This window comes from Macaca mulatta, chromosome 15 (assembly GCF_049350105.2).
Source record: "Macaca mulatta isolate MMU2019108-1 chromosome 15, T2T-MMU8v2.0, whole genome shotgun sequence".
In the NCBI taxonomy this organism is placed as follows: domain Eukaryota; kingdom Metazoa; phylum Chordata; class Mammalia; order Primates; family Cercopithecidae; genus Macaca; species Macaca mulatta.
In genome coordinates, this window is record NC_133420.1 from 10119182 (window position 1) to 10141550 (window position 22369).

General features: G+C 44.7%; 1 protein-coding gene across 1 annotated transcript in view; it reads right to left on the bottom strand.

The window, feature by feature from the left end:
* The window catches only part of LOC144329446 (SH3 domain and tetratricopeptide repeat-containing protein 1-like), a 39506-nt gene extending 22516 nt beyond the window's left edge, over positions 1-16990 (bottom strand). The window contains 4 exon segments of the mRNA XM_077966393.1: positions 5491-5635; positions 5756-5780; positions 15838-15951; positions 16986-16990. Of these exon segments, the coding sequence (XP_077822519.1) occupies positions 5491-5635; positions 5756-5780; positions 15838-15951; positions 16986-16990 (289 nt within the window).
* Between the last annotated feature and the right edge of the window lie 5379 nt (positions 16991-22369).

Here is a 22369-nt window from a genome sequence, read left to right on the forward strand (position 1 = left end):
AACGTAAATACACCACACAATTGGCTTCTGAAAGGACACCTTGCAACCAACAAGAAACTGTAAGCACAACTTTGACAAACTGTGCAACTAAAAACCTTGGAAAAGGATAAACACTGCCACATTTTGACTCAAATACTGTTACGTGGTAGCACTGCAATAATTCACTGAAACAGAAGAATGAATGAGGAATACGTTTATATAGGAATCAGAGGAAGCATGACTAATCATTTAAAGAAATAGGTCAAGAAACTGTTAGGTTCAAATGCTACCGTGAGACACTGTTAGGGCCTTAGGCAAATTCACTTCTCTTGGTCCTGTTTCTAGGTTCATCAAAAATCAGCTTTGGACTAGGGAATCTGTTGCTTTCCAATGCCTTCCTTCTGCGATTCCAGCCCAGATTTTAGGACTGCTCTCCCACTTGGTATATGAAAGCACTTTCTATGTAGAATAGCAAGAGTACATTTCTGTGTTGAATGTGGTTTGGGACCTACTCTATGAGGCAGAATATCATCATGGAACTTTAAGCATGACGACAAGGCGCACTCTAGATAAGGATAACACATAAGATGTGGCCATACACCTGTGCGTGCCTGGCAGGGAGATGGAGAAGTCTCATTTAATGAAGCCGGGATGCCTGTTGCACCTGAACATCCTCAGTCCACCTCAAGTTCACAACGTCCTTCTGGCATCAAACCACAGGTGTCACATACTTTTCCATACTTTCCACCCAAGATTAAAATATGCAGAGCACCGTGATAAAGACGCCTCCATTCCCAGCATGTTGGCTCTCATTCTGTAGAATTACATACTTTCGGTGCAAAATGGTGACCAGGTTGCAGCGGCAAGCAAGACTGGGCTCCGTGGGAACAGCAGGCCCTGCAGGAGCCACCATGCCTGTCGCCACAGTCTGATGCAGCTGCAGAGAAGCTGTGGCTGAGGCCATTCACTTTGTGAGAGAACCGCACAGGAGGGAAAAGGTAGGGAAGGTCGGGAAGAGGACAATGTCATGCTTCTGAGACCAAGCCAAGCCATCGCATCCCCTGTGACTTGCATGTATACACCCAGATGACCTGAAGTAACTGAAGAATCACAAAAGAAGTGCAAATGCCCTGTCCCACCTTAACTGATGACATTCTACCACAAAAGAAGTGAAAATGACCGGTTCTTGCCTTAAGCGATTATATTATCTTGTGAAATTCCTTTTCCTGGCTCATCCTGGCTCAAAAAGCTCCCCCGCTGAGCACCTTGTGACCCCCCACTCCTGCCCACCAAAGAACAACCCTCCTTTGACTGTAATTTTCGTTTACCTTCCCAAATCCTATCACACGGCCCCACCCTTATCTCCCTTCCCTGACTCTCTCGGACTCAGCCCGCCTGCACCCAGGTGATTAAAAAACTTTATTGTTCACACAAAGCCTGTTTGGTGGTCTCCTCACACGGACGTGCATGACAGGCAGGTGCAGAGCCAGGGAAGGACCTGTGATGAGAACAGAAAGGAATGCATCTCCCTGTACACACACTCGGATTTTATGACAACGTGCGCAGGGGGCTGAACTGGATGCCTGAGAACATTCCTCCAAGTCCTTTTGCAGATTTTCTAAATATTGGTGTAAAATCTGAACTCAGACAAAATTTTTTTAAATCACTTCAATCAACATCTTTGTCTAGTGCTCAGCATCATGTCTACAGGATCATCTAGAAAACCAACTTCTGTTCTAAGGCTCACATCCTCCTATAAAGTCCCAGGGATTTTACAAGGGAATGCACCTCTCATTCGCATCAAGAACACACACAGCTACCATCCAAGAAATGCTTAATTTGCTTATATAATTTTTTAAACACCCAGATTTGAAATACAATAGAGAAGATAATTTTTTGATAGCTCTGCTTTCCAACTGCGAACTGCGGGTGGAGAAAATAACCTGCCATGATTTCTAACCAGTCAACAACCCGTCTTCCCTGGCTGCAGTAGGAGCAATCTTTCTGAGCTCAGGATGAAAAAGAACCCAGTTGGTTAGGGGACAGACAATCATCAGTTCTCAGCGGGCTTCCCCGGTCCCAAATCCCCATGTGATACGTGGAAGTAAAAAGCTATCCATGACCAAGCATCTGAACACTTATCCCACCTCGCCATCTGATTCTCCTGCCATGCAAATTTAAAATTAATAAGCCTGTTATTGGAGAACAGAGTTGGTGCTGCATCTGTCTTCCTAAAATTATGGATAATTACCAGCCCACAATAGCTTCTAATCAGATTTGAGTAGTCCCTTAGACAGGAAGCTAAAGTGCCTCAGCCCTAAACTGAGAAGAAAACAGAAACTGAAATGCTCTAGGTTTGATTATTTCCCCCTTGTTCTAAAGTTGCTGTTCCCGAATCTCCTTCTAATGTCTTGTTTATAAAATGTATGAGAAACAGGGAAATTTAAAGACATGATAGAAATGGCCACTTTTTCTAAGTACAAACTTTGTGAACATTATTTTCAGCTGCTGGGCTTTTTCTCCACATACTGTGAGCCTGGAGGACATTTTCTCCCTCGTGGTTACACATTCAGAGTCAGGGAAAGTGGCTTTAGCAGTAAAGAGGGGAGTGCAGTGAGAAGTGACCGGACACTGAGAAGGGCAGACAGGGACTCTATCTCGGTGGCCTGCAGCACTCCTGGGCCTTGGCCTTTATTTTTCTATCTGTACAAGGGATCTAAAGGCCCGTGATTCTAGGCCACGACAGCTCTTCATACACACATACGCGAACATCACTGTGAAAAGCTATGACACTTGGCTGATTTTCTGAAGAAATTATCTTGTATCATTTCTACTCAAGTACTCCACCTCTTTCCAGACAAGTATCTGAGGATCATGGGCTATCCCACAGCCATGTGTGTAACCTCTCCTGCTTATGATCCCTGTTCACATAGCATTTTCCAAAAGCATTTGGTGTGAAGGGACAGAAGAAAGAAGAATAAGGTTCTTTCAGCCCATTCATTCATTCATTCATTCATTCAACAAATATTGACTATCTATGTGCCAGGCACTGGTGATATAACAGGGAACACATATTTTTCTAGGTAGAGACAGACTACCAAAAAGTATGTTAAAGATTAATACTGTAGAGGAAAATACACCAGGAAACAGGAAAGAAGAATACCCCTAGCCACCCTACACTGGGGTGATGCTAGCGTTACAAAATGGAAACAGCGGCCAGGCGCGGTGGCTAACACCTGTATTCTCAGCTCTTTGGGAGACTGAGACAGGCAGATCACCTGAGTTCAGGAGTTCAAGATCAGCCTGACCAACACGGAGAAACCCTGTCTCTACTAAAAACATAAAAATTAGCTGGACGTGGTGGCACACGCCTGTAATCCCAGTTACTCAGGAAGCTAAGGCACAAGAATCACTTGAACCTGGGAGGCAGAGTTTGGAGTGAGCCGAGATCACACCACTGCACTCCAGCCTGGGTGACAGAGGAAGGATCTGTCTCAAAAAAAATAAATAAATAAATAAAAATAAAATGTAAACAGAGAATAAGATACCAAAAGAAAGAACATGAACGATTAATTGTAACAAAAGCCTTTGTAAGCTGATACTTTCCTTCCTGGATCCTTGTCTCTTACAAATGGAAAAAAAGGGCAGGCAGGGGGTAACATCCAAATGATGTTTTAAGATGGCTTCGGGTTTCAGATGTCTGACAGCCATACTCATGTACTTCAAGGAAAAAGTTCTAGCTCTAGAAGCCATCTGGGCAATGGTTTAATGTCTTTTTTCTTTTTTCCAGAGAGTTTTAAAATACAGGAAAACGTGTGTGTTCATTTGGCTGCTCTGTGCCCGCACACGTGCAAACTGTGCTAACAGGTTTTTCCATGTTTTGCTGAATTTGCCAGCTTGCCATAAACAGGCTTCCATGTCTTAATTGTCTATAAAGAGCACAGACACACAAAAATGCAAATCAAGACTAAGACAGACACGTCCTTTGTTCTTTGAATAAATACTGCCAATGCCCAAAATACTTTCTCCATCACACTATCTATATGGAATTCAAGTTCCTTCCAATACCATGAGTAACGTCAGTGATAGACTATGTTTAGCCATAATGACCCATTAGCATTCTTTTTCCTCTAAAATGTTGAAATAATAACATTGAGTGTGCACTCACGAGGTGCCAGGCTCTGAGTTTGATCTCATTTGGTTCTCGTTGAAATCCTGTAAGATCAGTACCATATTCTCTCATTTTTCATAGATGAGGAAACTAAGGCAGAGAAAGGCTAAGTAAGTTGTCCGTGGTCACAGGTATTTAGGAACTCTTCTCCAAACTTTCAAAAGTTAACTACTGCCACTATTACACATGGTTTTTGTTTGTTTTTGCTTTTTTTGAGACAAGGTCTTGCTCTGACCAGGCTGGAGTGCAGTGGCGTGATGATGGTTCACTGCAGCCTTGACTTCCCAGGCTCAAGTGATTCTCGCACCTCAGCCTCTCCAGTAGCTGGGATTACAGGCATGAGCCACCACACTTGGCTAATTTTTTAATTTTTATTTTTTGTAGGGATGGGCTTTCACCATTTGGCCCAGACTGGTTCCAAACTCTGGGCTCAAGAGATTCTCCCAGGTCGGCCTCCCAAAGTGCTGGGATTACAGGTGTAAGCCACTGTGCACAGCCCTACAAATGTGACTTGTACAAAGTCAGAGCAGTGAGCAGGAAGAGAACAGAGACTTCAGCGAGTCTCCTGGCTGTGGCAACGCCATATCCCTCCTCCATACCGTAATGTGTCTACACCCACCAAGCTCCTAGACGTTGAGGGCAGGCCAGCTCAGAGACGAAACAGCAGTCAAGAAAGAGAAGATGCAGATATGCGTCTTGATTTCGGCTCGAGCGTGCCTCTCTGCCCTGCAGCTGCACAGGCAGAAACCAGGGGCCGTGAGTCTCAGGCAGCGTGTTTGGTTCCTGGCTGGTAATTTTTTGGGAGACCATCCCATACAATTAGTGTTACACTTCTCAAAAAGGAAGTGTGAGTTTTATAGAAAAATCGATTCCATTTGGGAGAAAGGCCTAATAAAACCACAAAAGGATAGCACATTCATACAACAACAAATTCAATTCATCTGTCACAAACTGAAATCCCAAAGCCCTCTGGGCACACAGCTGTTTTTCTGAGCTGAAATTCAACTCCAGTTGAGAAACAGGTCAACTTTTCTAAAAAGATTCTTTTTCACATGCCTTCAATAAAAATTCCTTTCCCTCACTTGTCATTTTCCAGATTTAATGACTCTGTTGGCCTTTCTCTCATTTAGGCCATGAACACTGACTGCATGTCTGCTACGGCCCGGACTCCAAGGGAGGTACCCTAGGGAACACAGATGACCGCAGCACAGCGACAACCTCAAGGAGCACACACGGGAAAGGCAAGATGATACAATCGAAGACTTCACACAGAAAAAAACTTGGCATCCATACCCCGTCCCATTTCTAGAAAACAACGATGCTAACTTAGGGACATTTACCGAACAGCCCGCAGTGTAGAGGCAGCACGAGGGGGCTCCATGCGGGGAAGAGCACCTTCAGAAGGGGGCGTGCAAGCAACGTGGAGGCAGGAGACGCCCCCATGCACAAGGGCCAGCCTGGGGGCCTGCAGAAATGGCCATGCATCTGGGAAGAGGGAGAGAGGACAAGATACTTAAATGCTCCAAAACGAATAGAAGCCTCCCAAGAACCTCCCCCGAAATGGGGCAGGGATTTACAAAAACCAAACCGAGCATGCGCAGTTACCTGAACATAGCGCCACCAGAGCGTGCTATCAAGGAAGAAACAGGGTCACTAGAAGCCTGAGCCTCTACTCCCAGCTCTGCGACTCATTCACCCGATGACCTTGGTGAAGGCTCTTAGCTTCTGTGAGCCACAAGAGAATCACAGGAAAACAGAAGATATGAAAGTGCTCTACCTTTTTCACAGAACTGCTGAGGGAATAAAATCAGATAACGGATTTTAAAATTCTCTGTGAATTACAAAGCAAAATGCAACCGTATGAAATCATTCTTACCATTAATAACAGCACTGTAAAATTAAGAGAAGAGTTAAGACCACAGCATTTTCCATCCCCCGACTCCCGAGAGAAATAGTGAGTCCAGCCAATGTATTTGGGCAACCCCAGTATCTAGGCTTTGAGAGTCTCAAACAGCTCATGAACTCTGACAGTATCACTCCAGCCCAGTGCTCATTAAGTTCTCCAAGACAGCCAACTGACATAAAATACTACAGCTTTTTCAGCTGGACTTGAAGCCCTCCAAGCTCACAGCACAGCTCAACAATGAAGAAGAGGTTTTCTGCCACTAGACTCAAAAGCTGGCTTTTGTAGATTCCCATAGAAAGAACATTCAAGGCCAGGCATGGCGGCGCATGCCTGTAATCCCAGCAATTTGGGAAGCCGAGGCAGGAAGATCACCTGAGGTCAGAAGTTCAAGAACAGCCTGGCCAATATGACAAAGCCCCATCTGTACTAAAACTACAAAAATTAGCCGGGCATGCTGGCGGGCACCTGTAATTCCAGCTACACAGGAGGCTGAGGCAGGAAAATCCCTTGAACTCAGGAGGTCGAGGTTGCAGTGAGCTGAGATCACGCCACTGGACTCCAGCCTGGGTGACAAGAGCGAAAGTCCATCTCAAAGAAAAAAAAAAAAAGAAAGAGCATTCTCTTTTGCTGATGTTAAATTTCCTGTGCTTAACACAGAGAAATCATACCACACTGAAATCCTGAAAAGCATATCATAAAAAGCATTTAGTGACTGAAAAGACATTCAATATAACCTGTAACAGTGAGTTCCCCTCCTCTTTCCAGCCTGCTCCACTAACGCTGTGACCCTTAACAATGCTTTCACGAACACAGAGGAAAATTAATAGGACCGCTTACCCCTCTCAGCTGACAGCTAAACCACTGTTTCTCCCTGGGCTCACTAAAGATGACCTTTACCCAAAACCAGGCTGCAACGACCCTGTAGATGTTGACTAACAATTTCAAAATTCCCATATTCTTTGTCCACTCCTAAGGAAGATGAACTGAAGCCAGGTGTCTCCAAGTCAGAACTAACAGAGGCCTTAAACATCAGATGGCCCATTCCTTTCTTTGACAACCGGGGGATCTAAAGCTGAGCTTATGGAAGAAAACAGCCTGTTTAGTAACAAAGCGAAAACCAAAGCCTAGTCACCCAACCTCTGGTCCGGAACTCCTGCAACAACCCAGCACCCATACAGGATGAGTCTCCCTAACCAGAAACTCCAAAATCCACAACTTTTGAGTGCCGACGTGACGCTCAACGAAATGTTCATTGGAACAGCTCAGACTCTGGATTTTTGAATTCAGGATGCTCAACCAGCAAGTATAATACAAATATTCAAAAATCCAAAAATGTAAAGAAATCTGAGACACTTCTGGTTCCAAGCAGTTTGGATGAGGGATATTCAACGTGCATTTTTTTTTTCCTCTAATGAAGGAAATTAAAAACGAGGCCCAAGCAAAGTCATTCAATCCATACTAAAGTCATTCAATAGTTTAATTAGTACCCATTTAAAGTGAAGTTCTACCCGCAGATATTTAAAAGGATGAATACATACATGCCTATAATTCCAGAACTTTGGAAGGCCGAGGTGGGAGGATCACCTGATGTCAGGAGTCCAAGACCAGCCCGGTCAGCATGGTGAAACTCCATTTCTACTATAAATGCAAAAATTAGCCAGGCGTGGTGGCGCACACCTGTTATCCCAGCTACTCGGGAGGCTGAGGCACGAGAATCGCTTGAACCTGGGGGAAGCACGTTGCAGTGAGCCGAGATCACACCACTGTACTCCAGCCTGGACCACAGAGCAAGACTCTGTCTCAAAAAAAAAAAAAAAAAAAAAGAAAGAAAATTTAAATTGTGTTTTCACATGGAGCCCATGTTCCCAGAACACAAACCGTGCTCTGTGCTCCAAGGCCATGCAGGGTGCCCCTTTATCTTAATGCTCACCATATTCCATGGCAGCCATTGGCACGTGCCCTCCATCACACTAGACTTCCTGTGCATGAGGCAGGGATCATATATTATTACCTTTCTGTCCCCAATGTCTGGCCTAGAAGACACTCAGTAAATGATTCCTGAACTAAGTCAGTTACTAAGATATGTTAAACTTGTATTAACAAAATTGATTTAATAAGTTTGCCAATGCAGCGTTCATACCACACAGCTTAAATCTCAACCTGCGGATTTATCTTGTGTTCTGCTAGATTATCACCTATTAACATTCAGGAAGCCCCTAGTATGTGCTAGGCATTACTAATTGCTGGGGACCTAGCAGTGACAAAACAACATTCCTTGTTCAAAGACAAGTTCTAGTATAAAGAGGAATAGAAGGAACAGGCTAGATTGATGAGAGAGCTAAGAAAAGAACAGGCTGCCATGGGAAGCACCTGGTCTTGTCTGGATGGTACACAGTTAACAAAGTCTGAGTGCTTCGTATAGCGTAAGATCATCTCCTCCAAAGAAGCGAATGAAGCTTTGATTCCCCAGTACCAGAAGTCACCATAAAGGTGTGCACAGCCACATGCTTAGTGTAGGAAGTGAAACCAAACGAACAAACAAAGCTCCAACTTCCAGAGGCAATCGTCCAATTATGAAATCCTCTGGCTACGTTCAATTGAAATTCAAGATATTCAAGAGGCCAATATTTAAGGGATAAATTAACCCAACCACTTAAAACTAAAGTAGTCAAGGGGTAAAGGTATAGTACCTTTTACCAATTTATTAGCTCTTAATATTTACATTTAAATATGACGACGATGGTATAATAACTTTATTAACTAGTTATTATGTGTTAGGCACGAAACTAAGCACTTTACACACACATTTGCACGATCCTGTGAGATGATAATGACCTTTTGTCATCCCATTTCATAGATGAAAGTTAGTTTTATATAAGCTTAAAAACTTGCCCCAAATGACACAACTACTTAGCAAAACCCAGGCAGCCTGGCTCCATAGGCCTTGTTTAAAGAAGTAATATTTATAAACTGTCCAGCACAGCGGTGGTACAAACAAGAGTTCAATAAATGCCTAAAGGGTACTTCATACCCAAAATCGTTTCCCGCCAGTCAAACTAGACTTACTCTGGTTCTGCATAACCAACTGTCAAATTATTGTTCCATGAAGAAAAGGTGGAATCGGTAGAGATCAGGAAAGAGTGAATAACTGCTAAATATACTTGATGGCAGGTAGTAACAGGAGGTGGCATTTAGGCTGTTTCCACATTTCTTTGGGTAACGCTTTTTTTTCACAGTTCTAAAGCACAAGACCCATTCTAAGCTGGTGAAAGCATAAGGCATGTCTATGATCCAGGCCTCCAATTCACTGTGGATCAGTGGATCTCAACCTTTACGGTATATCAGAACCATCTGGGGGTTTTTAACAGCACTAGAGCTGCCCAGGCTCCATTCCTACAGATTCTATTTCAACTGGTCTGGAGTAAGCAAGCATGCTTTTTTCACAGCCCCCAGGAGCAGCTAGGTTTGCAAACCACTGTCCAAGATGCTCTCACACTTCCACTCAGTTCAACACACACTCACTGAGATTCTAAGCACTATGAATCGGGCTAAGTTAACAAGTCAGGCTCCACTCCCTAATAATATTGGCAAGGAAACCAACATCAGAGATATATTCCAGTCCAAACCAAACAAATTGCCGGGTGAAAAAAATGCCCTGGCATAGTTTGCCATACAGAGCAGCTTCCTGTATCTTCCCGGTCAGTAGCCTAGAGACTGACTCTGAGCCATGAGAATTCAGAGTCAGAGAAAAATGCCAGTCTGAGGCATCTGCCATACTTCTATCACACCCCCAAAAGCGCCCAGCTACATTTCACATCCACTGTCCTAACAGGGGTTGAAACAGGGAAGAGCAGTGCAATACAGAAAACAGAGCCTGCTGGGCATCAAAAGGCTGCAGAATTCCAGTCCTAGCCCTGCTATCAATCGGTCTGGTCACTTGTCTCTGGTCCTGGTGTGGCCAACAGTTACGTGAGAGGGTGAGGCATAAAAACAGATGTCAGGCAAGCTCCAGCATCCAAAATACATCGAAATTAAAAAGCATTAAGGTGATATCAAGGAATGTATGCCATCAACCAGAAAAGTAACGGAAATATTCCTTTTCCCATTCTTAAGAAATCAAAAGTGGAAGCAGAAAATTGAGCAATCAACCTACTAAGTTGACTGCGGCAACAGAATGCACTCACGTATTCTGTTCACAAAAGGAGGGGTGACAGACCAAAAGGAGAACGGCAGAGCGTCCCTCTCTCCTCTGTCCATCCATGACACCAGCACGTGAGTGCGTCCACACGCAGCGCCCAGTCTCCTGTCCCACTGGCGCCAGAGTCCACTTACCGCAAGCCTACTAAGTGCCACATGTGCTAGGATGCTCCCTCATCTCATCACCATAGACATCCCTGCTGGACGTGAGTATGTGACAGACGAAAATCACGGAGGCCTAGGGAAGTTGAGATCCGCATTCCCACTGCGGTGAGGGCGTGCTTGAGAGGGACCCCACGGCTGGGCCCTCCATGCCGCTCTCCTCAGTAATCACTCCCAGACCAGAGCAGCGAGGGGGAATTTTCTTCCTCTCACTATTTTCAGCCCCTTGGCTGACCCAGCATTCCCCAGAAAGCTATCGAGTTCTGGCAGCTCTGAGGCCACAAAGCCACAAAGGCACGGGACACACAGCCCATCTGTCTCTAACGGGTCTTTTACTTTGTCATGCTGATCATTTCTAAGAGCAGATGGGTTAAAAAAGACTTGGCAAGTTACCACGAAATGACCCCTCCACTCCTTCCTGGGGGAAGGCTGACTAGTGAGCAGTCAGGCCGGCTTTCTTCCCCCACTCCCTGCATTCCTGTCCCCAAGGAGCCACAGACAATCCCACCAAATAGAGGCAGGAGACAGCCGCCTCCTTCCTACAGCTGGAGGGGGAAGGGTCCTCTCGGGCCTTTCTAACTGCATGAAAAGCAAACTGTGAGCTGTACTGACCCGGGCCTCACCCATGTTGCAGGCATGTACAACACAGGTGCCCAGTGCTATCATCAGGCAGAACTACGAATGTGCTTTCCATCGTTTTCATACAATGATTCCAGAACCGTTATCCACACAGCTCCACTTCTCACACATACGACGTGCTTCACGGATTACACAGCATGGTCACCATGCCCCTCATCCGCTTCTCCCAGCAGCCTTGTGTGATCCCTTGGGTATGCTTCCTCATACTGAGGTTTGAAACCAAAATTTTCCCAACAACATCCAGCTAGTGTTAGAACCAGGATATGAGGGCTTCTGATTATAGAACCGGTATTTGTGCCACTATTCCACATGGGCCCCTCCAGGGATTTCTGCCTGATCTGAAAATGCAGACAGCAAATCCGTCTCTCTACAGTCCTGGGGTTCCCTATAGACAAGAAGTCAAACTTCTAACAGAAAGCTTATACTTATTTGGAAGGCTACCTGGGATATTTCTTTTAAGTTAGTTTGTTCATGTTTTGGAAAGATTTTTCCAATGGCAATGTGGGGCATGAAGTGTAGAAAGGATTCCATGATGAGACAGAGAAACAATTCGGTGGCTCTTACAACCGTTCAAATGAGGCATGAGGTGCAACCAGAAAGGACAGAGGGAAAATGCATTGGAAAGAAATGCAAAATGAAGTCCATTCAGACCCAGGATGGAAAAAAGGGGATTAAGCATGATGGTGGTTTCTAGTTTGAAAGACTGATGAACAAGGATGTCATTAACTACTGCAGAGTGGTATCTGGGGCCTGGGTGCACCAGTTTGTTTAACCATTCACCTGCTGAGCAGTCTCTGGGCTGTTTCCAGTTCCTAGCCTTTATAAATAATGCTGCGATGAACAGATACATATAGGCTTTTGTGTGAACATAAGTCCTCATTTCTCTGGGATAACAGCCCATGAATGTGAATGCTGCCTCCTACGGCAATTGCACATTTAGCTTTTTAAGAAACTGTCAAGCTGTTTTCCAGAATGGCCCTACCATCTTCCATTCCCACCAGCCAAGTGTGAGTGATCCGGTTTCCCTGCATCCTCATCAGCATTGGTCTTGTTACGACTTTTTATTTTAGACATTCTGATAGGTGTATAGTGACGTGGCTTTAGTGTGCATTTTTCTGATGGCTCATGATGTTGCACATCTTTTCATGTGCTTATATGTTATCTGAAATGTCTCTTCAGGTCTCCTATTCATTTTCAAACTAGATGATTTGGTTTCACTGCTGAATTTTGATAGTTCTTTATATATTATAGATATGAGTCCTTTATCAGACATGTGGTTTGCAAATAGTTTCTCCCAGTCTCTAGCTCCTCCTTTCATCTTTATTTTGTATTTCACGTTTTAATCCATGATCTATTTTGAGTTAATTTTTGTACGAGGTATGAGGTTTAGAGCAGAGTTCAGGGTTTTTTTCGTATGAATAATCAGGTAGTCAGTAACTTTTTTTAAGAGACAAGGTCTCACTCTGTCACCCAGGCTGGAATGCAATGACAAGATCAGAGCTCACTGCAGCCTCGACTCCTGGGCTCAAGTTATCCTCCTGCCTCAGTCTCCTGGAGTAGCTGGCACCACAGGCAGGTGCCACCGTAACCAGTTCATTTTTTTAGTTTTTGTAGAGACAGGGTCTTGAGCCATGTTACCCAGGCTGGTCTGGAACTCCTAGGCTCAAGTCATCATCCCACTTATATGGGGCCAGGCAGTGGCACATGCCTGTAATCACAGCACTTTGGGAGGATGAAGCAGAAGAATCACTTGAACCCATGAATTCCAGACCAGCCTGAGAAACAGAGGGAGGCCCTGTCTCTGCAAAAATTTTAAACATTAGCTGGGCATGGTGTTGTACACCTGTGGTCCCAGCTACGTGGAAGGATCTCTCGAGCCTATGAGGCTGAGGCTGCAGTGAGCCATGATCGGACCACTACACTCCAGCCTGGGAGAAAGTCAGACGCTGTCTCCAAAAAAAAAAAAAAAAAAAAAAAATCCTAGAGCATCACCCATATTAAAGACAGGTATTGTCTTTTTCAAATTTAATTACTGTTATATAATGGACATGTAAAATGTCCAGTTTGAAAGTTTGAAAATATATAACTCTAAGTATTCTTACCTTAAAATTCTGATTCCTACCTAAGATATTGCATACTGTTTACATAAGTATCACAATGCCTGGACAACAACTAAAAATGTGTAAGAGTAAGAAAAATGAGCATGTATGCCTATTAATTAAGGTATATTTCCCCCTTATTACATAAAAAAGTCATCACTGCAAACCCCTATGACCGTATCGAAAGTAAACCTACAGTTTTACTTCTCTATATTATAAAATGCAAGGTTAAAACTCAAATACTAAACATTTCCTGAAGCCAAGGGTAGTTTACTTAAAATAAATGCCTAGGGTCTATATCAAAAATATGAAAAAGCTAGCTACTTCATAGCCATTCCAATCTAAGTTCAGCTTTTTTTTAATTGACACATAATTGTGTACTGTACATATGTATGGAGTACACAGAGTGATGTTATAATACATGTTATGTATGTGATCAGCATAATTAGCATATCCACCATCTCAAACATTTATCATTTCTTTGTGTTGGTAACTTTCAATACCCTTCCTCCAATTATCTGGAACTATATATTCTTTTTTTTTTTTTTTTGAGACAAAGTCTTGCTCTGTTGCCCAGGCTAGAGGGCAGTGGTGTGATCTCAGCTCACTGCAATCTCCTTCCCAGGTTCAAGCTATTCTCCTGCCTCGGCCTCCCTGGTAGCTGGGATTACAGGCACCCACCACTATGCCGGCTAATTTTTGTATTTTTAGTAGAGACGGGGTTTCACCACGTTGGCCAGACTGGTCTCAAACTCCTGACCTCAGGTGATCCACCCACCTCAGCCTCCCAAAGTGCTAGGATTACAGGCATGAGCCACCGCGCCCAGCCTGAAACTACATGTTCTTGTTGACTATAGTCATCCTATGTTATAGAACACTAGAACTTATTCCTATCCAGCTATAATTTTGTATCCTTTAACAAATTTCTATCTCCCTCTTCCCCCACCCTTCTCACCCTCTAGGATCCTCTGTCTACTTTCAACTTCAATGAGATCCACTCTTTTTTGCCTTCCACATAAGAGAACATGTGCTGTGTAACTTCCTGTCCCTGGCTTATTTCATAATATCTTCCAGTTCCATCCATGTTGCTGAGAATAACAGGACTTCATCCTGTGTTATGGCTGAATAGTACTCCATTGTGTATAAACACCACATTTTCTCTATCCATCATCTGCTGTTGGACACCGAGGCTGATTCCATATCTTGGCTATGGTGAACAGTGCTGGAGGAAACATAGAGGTGCGGATGCCCCTCTGACACTGATTTCCTTTTCTTTGGGTATCTACACTGTAGTGGGACTGCTGGATCACACTGTAATTTCATTTGCAGTTTTCTGAGGAACCTCCATACTGTTTGCCATAGTGGGTGCCCTAACTTACTCTTACTCTTTTTCTTTTTTCTCTTCGAGACAGAGTCTCACTGTGGCCCAGGCTGGAATACAGTGGTGCAATCTCGGCTTGCTTGCTGTAGCAGCCGCCTCCCGGGTTCCAGTGGTTCTCATGCCTCAGCCTCCTGAGTAGCTGGGATTACAGGCACCCGCCACTACACCTGGCGAATTTTTGTATTTTTTAGTAGAGATGGGGTTTCACCACGTTGGCCAGGCTGGTCTTGAACTCCTGGGCTCAAGTGACCCGCCCACCTCAGCCGCCCAACAGTGCTGGGATTACAGGTATGATCCACCGCTCCCAGCTAATTTTTGTGTTTTTAGTAGAGACGGGGTTTCACCATGTTGGTCAGGCTGGTTTCCAACTCCTGATATCAGGTGATCTGCCCGCCTCGGCCTCCCAAAGTGCTGGGATGTCAGCGTGTGCCCCACGCCCAGCCAGCTGCTCTAGTGTATACCCCCCTACAGTGTGTAAGAGCTCCTTTGTCTCCATATCCTCTCCAGCACTTGTTGCTTTTTGTCTTTTTGATAATACTCATCCTAACAGGTGAGATGATACCTCACTGCGGTTTTGATTTGCATTTCTCTGATTATAAGTGATGCTGAGCATTTTTTTCACATATTTTTTGGCCATTTGTTTGTCTTCTTTAAAGAAATGTCTGTTCGATTGGGTGTGGTGACACAAACCTGTAAGCCCAGCACTTAGAACGCTAAGGCAGGAGGACAGCTTGAGCCTTGACCAGCCTGGGCAGCATAACAAAACCCTAGCTCAAAAAAAAAAAAAAAAAAAAAAGGAAGAAGAAAAAAGAAATATCTGTGTTTGTTCAGCTATTTGACCTCCAAAAACTAAGAGCCCATTTTGGAATCTAACAACCTGCCTGATTCAGAGATAATCTGTGTTTGGTTCTACTCTGCTACTTCTTATGTGACTTTGGGAAGTTCCCTTAGCCACTTTGAGCTCAATTTTCTCAACATTAACCAGGAATAAGTACCACCTGCCTCTGCTGGTTAACGCTGAGGACTGAAAGGAGAACCCCCACAACGCCACATGACAATGCCGCCTGGCGGAAGCCCCTCAATGCGGGACTGGTAGGATCATCTGAAGCTAAGTACAACTTTCCTTTCCACTGTCCCAGGCTCACTCTGCATACGATTAGCAAGGAATAGAGAATAAAGGAAACAGAAATAATTGCTTAATTTTTAATAAGAAATTTTTAAAAAGTTGAGGTGGTGGAAAAATAGGAGGGAGAGGAGGGGAAGGAAAAGCAGTCGGTCACAAGTTTTAGTCCAGGGCTCATACCTGGCTTCCTCACTCAGGCAATCACCAGTCCCCACCCCCTGGGGAGGGGTACTTTCTCGGCTGGCTTCACCCACATGGAAGGCACTGCCACAGGTGTTCAGAAACCAGGAGCACCTTGAAAAGGGCAATGTGCTTTGGGTAGGAGACCTACAATTTCCCCAAAGAAACCACAGCATAAAAGTGACCCACATAGGAGGCACCAAGGGCTGTAAATACTTGGTGGCAAAAACTGATGTCATACCTGCTGTACAGGAGACACACACCCAAATAAATCTTGCCAAAATAGCAGAGAAAAAAATACAGCAGACATCCAGTGCCATTCTGTTACAGAAATATTTATATCCCAAAGCCAGGGACCTCTCTGAAACACTGTGTTTATTTCCACGTTTCATGGAAGTTGTTTGAGTGCGCTCACGTGTGTGTCAACAAACTTCCAGTCCCTGCTCTAAACCCTGTGGCTCCTCAGCAAAACCCAAAAACAAATATCAGTTTTCCTTCCAAATGAGAAGTTTCCTGACTTAGCGAAACCAGCATCAAATCCACTTATTATGAGATAGCTGATTACAGGCGAAGCCCTCTAGTCCCAGGATGACTCCCCTCCTGCATGAGCGGGAAGGATGGGCATAGCACTGGCATGCCAGACCACATCTCCAGGCAGTTTGAAACCATTGCTGCTCAGGTGAACCATGATAAAAATCAAAACCAAGTATCTCTGAAAAGTGTACATGTCAAGAACCAGACCTCGGACCAGACTCAGCAGAAATGGATGTTGCAAGGTTTGTTCAGAGACCTCCTCTCCATGCCCCCTTTCCCCGGGACCTCCCTCCTTGCACTAGGGGCCCAGGGCCAATGGACCTCTCCCTTATCTCTAGCCCAGTGCATTTTCAGGAACAGCTCCCAGACTCTACCAGACCCTGAAATGTATTCACTGAATGCACTATTTCTTCAAATGATCATAAATCATCTGACTATAACAATTGTTTTAAAAGTGTTCTCTCTCTCTCTCTCTCTCTCTCTCTCTCTCGGGAATTCTGTCATGAGTTTGAGCAAGCAGCTTTGCTTCTCTCTACTGCAATTCTATCATTTGCAACATGTTAACAATTACTGTGTTCACCCATAGCATTGTTGTAAAAAGCCTTAAGACCCACTTCATGTAGCCTGCCTGGAGCACAGACGCTGTCACATGGTAAATGCCCACTGAAGGTGAGTTATCTGTAGCTATTATTACCCGCCACTCCAGCGAACAAAAGGAGTCGATCAGGTCTCATCGTATCACCATGAAAGGATGTCCATGTAGACTGCGCAGTGGGAGTAGGGGGACTCAGTGTTTATCAGGTACTATTTTGTTTTTTACAAAGTGTACATATATATTTGTAGGTACACTGGAAAAGATCTGGAAGGAAATACACCCAGTGTTAATAGTGACTACCCCAAAGACACATTCATCCAAACACACAACAGAAAAACACTATCTTTCTGCCTTCCATATCATTTGAACTATTTTCAATAAGCATCTATGGCTTTTGTAAAGTTTTTGAAAGGAATTTATTGCAATTTTTTCTGGAGAAACAAGCAGGAGCATGAAAAAGGTGGAAACAGAAGGTAAAATGGAATGGGACTTAATGGAATTGAGTCCAAGCCAGGCTCAGCAGGCACACGAAACACGCTCCTCTCACTACAACTCAACACCAGCTCTCTCTTCTCTTGGTCCAATGGCCCAAGACTTAGAGATAAAATGTTTATTGTGATCACATCAATCACACCAAGGAGCTTGGAACCACCCTTCCAAACTCCTCTGGTTCTGTGTACCTGCCCGGGGCTGTTAGTTTTTCTCCTGTGTCTTTGCTGGACTGTAATCCCCTAGTGGTGGAAATGCACCCTGACACTCAGCCATCATCCCCACAACACTCAGCACTGCATAGAGACCAGGGCAGTGATGTCCACTCGGACTGTGATTCCACTTATAAAGCAAAGGACCAGGGACCAGATGCGACTTGTCTTTGGTAACTCACCAGCTGTGGCTTGAACCAGAACAAAGCCAGGTCTCCTGATGCCCAGAAAAGAGCTAGTGCCTGTCCCACTAGAAACGCGGTAAAAATGTTTTGCTTGCTGTGAAAAGATGCACTACTGGAGAAGATGGGTGTAACTTCTCATGGAGGCATTCAGCCCAGATCACCAGGAAACAGAGCTGCCGGATGAGACACTCGGCACAGACCACCAGGAAACGGGCTGTCGGATGAGACACTCGGTCCAGATCACCAGGAAACAGGGCTGCCGGATGAGACACTCGGTCCAGGTCATTAGGAAACAGGGCTACCCGATGAGACACTCGGCCCAGGTCACCAGGAAACAGGGCTGCTGTAGGAGACACTCGGCCCAGGTCACCAGGAAACAGGGCTGATGGATGAGACACTAAGCCCATCCACTGGAAAGGAAATCTGGCTGGGTAGTGGAGGGAAATTCACACAGCCCAATGGCAGCAACAACATGAACAAAAAATACCTGCCTGGAAAGCTATAGCCTGGCTAGCAAATTCGAAACAGAGCCACAATCCTAGCAGCACACATCACTGCAACACAGGGCTTCAATCAGTGTGCGCACACTTTAAGTAGAAATGTAAAATGTCCATGTTTTATGGAACAAGGGGGCTATTTGTGTGTGTGTGATGTCAAAGAAAACAGCTGAGAAGAAACTGTTGGCAAGGAAATAGAAATAGGCGCCCTTACACATTGACAGTGAGACAACGGTATGGCCCTAACAGAAGGGAATCCAGCAACACCCATCAACATTTAAAATTCGCAGAACACTGGATCCCACAATTCCATTTCTAGCAATGCATCCTATGAACATATTCACGCAAATATGCAAGAATTATGTACAACTCAGCATTGATTAATCCAAACGGTTGGGAACAACCTAAATACTTACCGGTGGACAACCGTGTTTATCTTATGCCAACTTCTGTGTTTTTAAAAACAAGACACATAGGCTGGGCACAGTGGCTCACTCGTGTAATCCCAGCACTTTGAGAGGCTGAGGCAGGTGGATCACTAGGCCAAGATATCCAGACCATCCTGGTCAACACGGTGAAACACCGTCTCTACTCAAAATACAAACATTATCTGGGCGTGGTGGAGCACACCTGTAGTCCCAGCTACTCAGGAGGTTGACGCAGGAGAATCGCTTGAAGCTGGGAGGCGGAGGTTGTAGAGAGCTGAGATCACGCCAGCCTGGTGACAGAGCAAGACTCTGCCTTGGAAAAACAAACAAACAAAAACTGGCAAGAGTGGTCACAGAGCAGTGATGGGAGTAGGACTGCCTTTCACTCTCCAGGACCTTTTGAATGTCGCTCATATTACGTATTCAAAATATATGACTATAGCAAATATTTTCAAAGTAACTATGAAAAACTGGGAGAATAATAATATCTAACACACAGGACTGCTGTATAATTAAAGGATGAAAAACATTAAGCACTATCAGAGTTCAAAGGAAGAAGGATTAATTCTAGCTTGGATGTCACAGCGGGGATCATGTAAAGGAAGCGAGTATTTCAAGTCTTGAAGGATGGAGAAGATATAAAGAGGCAGAAGTGTGGAGACGATGTCCCAGATGGAGATAAGAACATAGGCGAAGACGATGGCCCAGATGGAGATAAGAACATAGGCGAAGACGATGAAGAGATGAGAAGCTACAAATTCTAAGTGCAGCTCTCAGGCTGCGCTTCAGAACAGGGCCTAGGAAACAAGCTGGAGCGCAAGGCTCATGGCGGGAATGGAAACACTGAAACCCAAACTTGCATATCACGACCTGATCATGAGCCTTGAATGCCAAGCCAGGGAACCTGTCCTTGATCTTAACAATGAAAAATCACTTGGCCGGGTGTGGCAGCTCAAGCCTGTAATCCGGTGCTTTGAGAGGCTGAGGCGAGAGGACTGCTTCAGGCCAGGAGTTTGAAACCACTCTGGACAACACGGCAAGACTCTATCCTTACAAAAAATTTAAAAATTAGCTAGGCAGGATAGCACACCTGTAGTCCCAGCTACTCAGGAGGCTGAGGCGGGAGGATCACTTGAGCCCAGGAATTTAGGGTTACAGTGAGCTGTCAGGGCACGCCTGCATTCCAGCCTGAGCAACAGAGCAAGGGCATGTCTCAAAAATCAAATAAAATGAAATAAAATCACTACAAGTTTGTATAGACATAAAGTATAAAATCATACCCTATATGATTTAATCCAGATATATAATATAAATTAGAGAGGGAGAAGAGAAATTAGGAAGCTATTATAAGAAAACGACACAACTAAGACACAAGCAAGGGCCCTGGGCTCACGGCGCTATCTTTATATAAAGGAATGAACTACCACGTTTATTTTCATGGCATCACCAACTTAGATACAGGATACAGTGTTCTGGAACCATCTCTGTATCAGTCAAATCAGATGGCCATAATACCGTAGGCAAATACCATAAAAAACACCATAGGCTATGTGGTTTAAACATTAGTTTATTTCTCACAGCTCTGGAGGCTGGAAGTCCAAGATCAAAGTGTCGGCCAACTCAGTTCCAGGACAGGGACCTCTTCCTGGCTTGCAGACAGCCACCTTTCTTCTTGTTTCCTCACACCAGCGCAGTGGGAGCTCTCTGCTTTCTCCTCTATTTTTTTTTTTTTTTTTTTTTTTTGAGACAAAGTCTTGCTCTGTCACCAGGCTAGAGTGCTGTGGCACAATCTCAGCTCACTGCAACCTCCGACCCTCTGGTTCAAGCAACTCTCTGCCTCAGCCTCCCGAGTAGCTGGGATTACAGGCACGTGCCACCACACCCAACTAATTTTTGCATTTTTAGTAGAAACACGGTTTCAGGATGGTCTCAATCTCCTGACCTCATGATCTGCCCACTTCAGCTTCCCAAAGTGCTGGGATTACAGGTGTGAGCCACCACACCTGGCCTGGTTTCTCTTCTTCTAAGGGCACTAATCCTGTCAGACCAGGGCCCATGCTCATGACCTCATCTAACCCTAATCACCTCCCAAAGGTCCTACCCCCTAATACCATCACACTGGCAGTTAGGGCTCCAGTACAAGAATCTGGGGGAGACATAAACATTCAGTTTATAACAATGTCTTTTCAATCCTGTTGAAAAAAACAACCAAATGAGTAGGCGACAAAGTACCTTATATGTAAACAAGTTGGGACTTTTCATATTTCTGCTAACACATTAAGGTCAATTTAAAATGTCTTATAACAAGAGTCAGAAGCAGAGATAAATGAAAGTTAGTTACTCTGCATTTTAGGCGCACATTGAGCTGTCTTTCAATGACATTGTGGTACAAGGAACACTGCTTTCTATTCCTGGTTTTGTCACCAAAAAAGCTGGAACATTTCCCTGTATTTCCATTTATCTTGAAAATCACTGGGCTGACCTAGCAGACCTCCAAGGTCCCTTCCATTCACAAATTCCACAAATAACTTCCTACCAACAGATACTACACAAATAAACCACACTGACGAAGGGGAAAGCTAACACTAGCAAACAATGAGATGCACACAAGACAAGACGTATAGAGAAGTGGATCAACCACAAACTGGTGGACGATGAGCCGGCGGTGGATGAAAACACATTCCCTATCGATGGACAGACAGGCAAGGGCGCCGAGGTAGTATTGTTGAAGACTTCCTATTTTAGACCTTCAAGATAAATGGCCCAATTGTTTATATTCATTCTGATTAAATGTGAACGTGAAAACTTCCTCCAGGGGACACAGACATCCCAATGTATCCAATTTGTCCTTTGATATTTTTACTGACAAGAAAAATGAGGGACTGAATATACAAACAGATCATGCCTGATCATATGTAGAAAGACAGAACTCAGACCACAACCTGTAGCTGCCCACCCAGGAAACCAATCCCCTATCTACAGTAAACAGCCAGGAGGCCAGCCAGGCTAGCACTTCAGACAGGAAGCCAGACTGCTCTCTATCCACAACCCAGAAACTAAGAAACGACTCTGTCCTAGGTGGCCAGGACTTGACTCAAAACTAACAGCCACCCTAACTTTGGCCCCTGTTTCCAGTTAGGATCATTCAGAGAAAGCCAAATATACCCCTAATCAACCAAGGACACTCCGCTTCTGCACAGCCGCCTCCAGCCCTCACAACAGCCTCCACTGGGAGCCGTTCTTTTCCATCCTGAAGCTTCCCCACTCCTCATCCGCCATTCACTTGCATATCAGTCTGTGCCACACGCAAGTGATGGTGCCAACTCCCTTGCCACAGCAGTTCTGAGAAAGTCGCCTCTGCCTGTCTCATGTGGGCAGCCTTCCATTACTTCCCCCAAAAAACAAGTCTTAAATGAGGGGCTTCTCTCTATATGGCCACGCTATACAATTCAGAAGCCCAGCATGGCAGATTCCAAGCCTGGAAAGACCATACACCCCTCAGGTCCTCTTTCCACAAAACACAGCTTCCTGGAGTTCTTCAGTCACTCCCACCAACCAGGGAAGGAACCACGTGTTATGGAAAGATCAAGGG